This window comes from Anopheles marshallii, chromosome 2 (genome assembly GCF_943734725.1).
Source record: "Anopheles marshallii chromosome 2, idAnoMarsDA_429_01, whole genome shotgun sequence".
NCBI lineage: Eukaryota > Metazoa > Arthropoda > Insecta > Diptera > Culicidae > Anopheles > Anopheles marshallii.
The window spans coordinates 55,847,127-55,851,068 of record NC_071326.1 but is presented as its reverse complement, the minus strand read 5'-3'; the positions used below and the strand labels follow the sequence as shown (position 1 = coordinate 55,851,068).

At 41.6% G+C, this 3,942-nt stretch overlaps 1 protein-coding gene across 1 annotated transcript; it reads right to left on the bottom strand.

The window, feature by feature from the left end:
• Positions 1 to 525: 525 nt before the first annotated feature.
• LOC128709278 (uncharacterized) lies at positions 526 to 3,571 on the bottom strand. The gene is made up of 2 exons (XM_053804267.1): positions 3,557 to 3,571; positions 526 to 3,489 (listed from the first exon to the last, which is right to left on the bottom strand). Exons 1-2 carry the CDS (start codon positions 3,569 to 3,571, stop codon positions 526 to 528), a joined length of 2,979 nt encoding a protein of 992 aa, XP_053660242.1.
• Positions 3,572 to 3,942: the final 371 nt, after the last annotated feature.

The following is a 3,942-nucleotide window of genomic DNA, read 5'->3' as shown; positions in this document are numbered from 1 at the left end:
GATATAATTTATCAAAGTATAAACTATCACTCTTGCATCGTCTCAACAATGCTCTTAATGAGAATACCTCACACCGACGGCAACGACAAAACTGCTTCCAAACAGCTACTACTGATAACTGCATCCCGTCTTATATCCGTTGCAGTTATGCAACACTCTGTACCAACAGTTCAGCACCATAGGACTCCATACTGTCTCCATTCCACCGTATGATTTACTCATCCTGAACCCCTTTTCCTATCTCTTTTCTTTTCAGCCCAGTATGCATTTGTGCACTAATTGCCGGTACACGTAGAGCGATGTAATTAGAAAATTCCTTCCGAAATGATTGATGTTGCCATTAAGCAGGACATGAAAATTTCTTTATACTATTTATTGATCATCCCCACGACGGAATAGAACATTTAATACGATAACCTCATTTGCCGGCTTACGAAACAACACCATTATCTCGTCGCAGTCTCAGAGTAAGGTACAAGGAGTGAGAGGGGTCCAAATTTATGTAGTCATTTGTTGTTGATTTGATTAACGGTTGCCGGATGTGATATGTTGCCCTTGAGTGCGTGAAGTCCTACGGAAATACTCGCGGTAGTGTGCATTTTTTGGTTTGCTAAGGTGGTACGTAAGAAACTTATTCAGGTATTTATTCAATGGATCGTCTAAAATTTGCCAAACTTGTTCGTCGCCATAAGCGATCGGCTTGCCCTTCATTAACGCTTCTGCAGCGAAATAGTACTGAAATAGATGATGTTCAAATCTCATCCGACCATCCCCAACCACTATCAATCCAATATCAAGCAGGAAGACAAACTTGGGGTTGTCGATTTTTAGCTCCGGGTAAAAGGTTAAGTGTGCTGCAAGTTCGCAATGACCTTCATGAGCTGCCTGTTTCAGTGTTTCCGCAGCCATGCGCTGCTGTCCAATGCCCATAACCTGTATTGCCCGTTGATTCGATTCATGAAACTGTTTATCTAAATAGCGTTCCAGCAGAGCGCCAAAGTTCGTGATGATTGTCTTATCTTCTTGGTAGATTTCAGCCATAAGTTTTATTTGAAACGGACTTCCGACGATCCAGTCAGCATAACTATGTCGCAGGTACTGTAACATATTGCTAGCCTTTAAGTGACTGCTGCAGTTCCACCATCGAGTAAGAAACTCAACGCACTGATGCTCTTCGAATGGCAGCAGCGAAACAACTCTTGCCTGAGGTAGCGACACGCGAAGGTGTTCCGTTTCGTGTGGTCGTGTCGCGATCAACAGATTACGCATACGAAACGGATACTGAAGAAACAGCTCGGAGGCCTTTTCGACAGATATTTTGTAGCGATTAATTACACTGTCGTATCCATCGACCAGCACGATCAATTTGCCCGTATTTAGGATCGCGTTGCGAAAAAGAACCTGACCTAAGCGAGAACTTCCAGCAAAAAAGCACTTTGTAGCATGCCGTATTGCATCCTCCACACTGATTGTGCGAGCGTTGAGTTTGGTGATTTCCCCCAGTGTGTCGGTATAAAACTTGAGATGCATAAGACATATCACATGATCTGGCAGCGAACTAAACAATCGGTCAATTAAATTTTGCAGGAAAGTAGTTTTACCCATGCCTGGCACATTTGAAAGTATCACTGCTTTATTGGTCGTCAACAGCTGATCAAATCCTGTTTCATCAATGACGCTCCGTTCACTAATAAGCGTTCGGCTGAAATATTGTCCCTTAAGTTGACATTGATACTTAAAACTGTAAACTATAGGATCTACTTGATTCATCAGCAACTGACAGATAAACTCCATGTCTAACAGTTGCAAAGCTATCTCCTCCGACAGTAGATCGTGAAGCCGAACGCTGCGTTGTTGGAGTATAATTTTTTTTTCGAGCAGTTTTTGACGTGATTGCCTGCTCATATCTCCAAGCTCAAACCGGTCGGAATGTATATGGTCAATCTTGTCTGCAAAATACTCCTGCTGCATATTGCATGCAATATAAATAGTTTTCGCGTTTGTTAACACATTAAACTTGTGCCGCACGTTTCTAATTGCTGAACGGCAACACTTGTCATTGGACACGATTACCATCACCTTGCTGGACACGTTTTTCAAAAACAAAGCACAACTTTCGAGATCTTCGAAATCTAGAAAACAATGAGCGTCGAACACAACAAACTGTTCCCGCAGTGTCATCAACACTTGCAAAACCCTTGAAGCACTTACTTCCGCATTGTACGCAGCTAGTACTAACATGTTATGTTGGTTCACTTTAGCCAAGAACTGTTCGATTGGTGCTAGCAATGTATTTCGTTCAAACACGTAGCCAGTCGCGGGATTTGACTTTTGATATTCCTCCGATTTAAGTAACCATTTCTTGCCCGCGATACGAGCTTTAGAATTACTACAAATAAGCCTCCAATCGTTGCCATCGAGAAACTGTCCTTCAGAATCACGTATCCATCGATCTACTTGATCAAACACAGCACGCATGTATTCGTCCACTTGCTCTTTTAAACCAAACACTTCAACTTTTGTGATCGCTTCCAGCTCAATAAAATTCGGCTGATCTGTAGCTAATAAGAGATGGTCGAAAAATTTTATCACTTCTGTCCGTTGAACTCTGTAGTCTATCCAGTCCTTAACACGTTGTGTTGGATTAACCGCTCTGCATAGAAATCCAGGTTCAAACAACAATTTCAGCTTACCACTAACGATTAATCGATTGAGTTGGGTGATTGCGAAATCATCACTCTTCATAATAGAGCGCAACATTCGCTCGAGTACAATGCGAAACTTTATCACACAAGGATCTATGCCTTCCACGTCCATTACAAACGATTCCCGAAACAGCTGCCGTTCCAAATCAAAAACATCGCGTACGAGCAAGGCATGAAACTCATGAAATATTCCATTGGGATTTATAGAAATTTTCTTCCGCTGCACCAACTGTTCTGCAAGTTTTCGTGCGACCTCACAGATGGGGGAAACGCGATCAATTAACTGCTCTATGAACTCAGTACAGTTTGTATTGAAGCGGTACAGCGATGACTCTTTTCCTCTACAGCGTACGTTCAGTGTATGAAGAAACACATCGGAGGCTGGCTCAACTGGTTCGATAAGTTTCATCACATTCTCGTCCACCTTGAGGTTGGTGTAGATAACAATGTACTTTAATCGTTCATCCTGAAATAATTTTTCCTGCTTCAGCCCCTGGAACGAATCGAAGTATTTCGGCAAACTGTATTCCGTTGTCGTTTTCAGCAGATCGTCCAACATGATGCGCTTCGATTCATCTTGCTTATGTTTGGCCTGTACCAAACAGTATTGCTCTTCGTCCAACAAGTGCATTACGATGTCATCGAATTTTCCAGCTACTGCCACTTCAACTCCTATCTCAAAACGTTTGCCACTTGCAGCTAGACGAGAAAAATACAGCGTCGATAATCGAAGCTGGTTCAAATACCCTTCCGTACCGGACCCAGGATTTTTTTTGTATTTTCTCTATACATAAAAAATATTTTTTTCATAATTAGTATATCAGTTCTTATTAAACAGTATCAAAACTTACCCTGTACGCATCCATCGTAATTATGTCCGCATTCTACACAGCTTCCTGCATGACCAATATTGTTTTCGATGAATCGTGCACTTCAAGTTAACACTTACACATCGGCGACAAATCCATACTATATTTGATACAAAGTTTGTCTTGTTCGTATTGGTCGCACAAGTAATCAAAATGCTATTATGATACTACAATTCCATTCTCGCCATAGTTAAACTAACGATCGCAATCCCGTTTACTGCTACAAAATCTTGATCGATGTATCTGCTCACAGTGAACAACTCATGTGAACAAAAACAATGTTTACATGGTTTTCGCTTTGAGTGATCAATTGTAATTGTCACTTGTTGACTGCCCTGCGGTAATCGAATGAATGGCACGAGGCCATT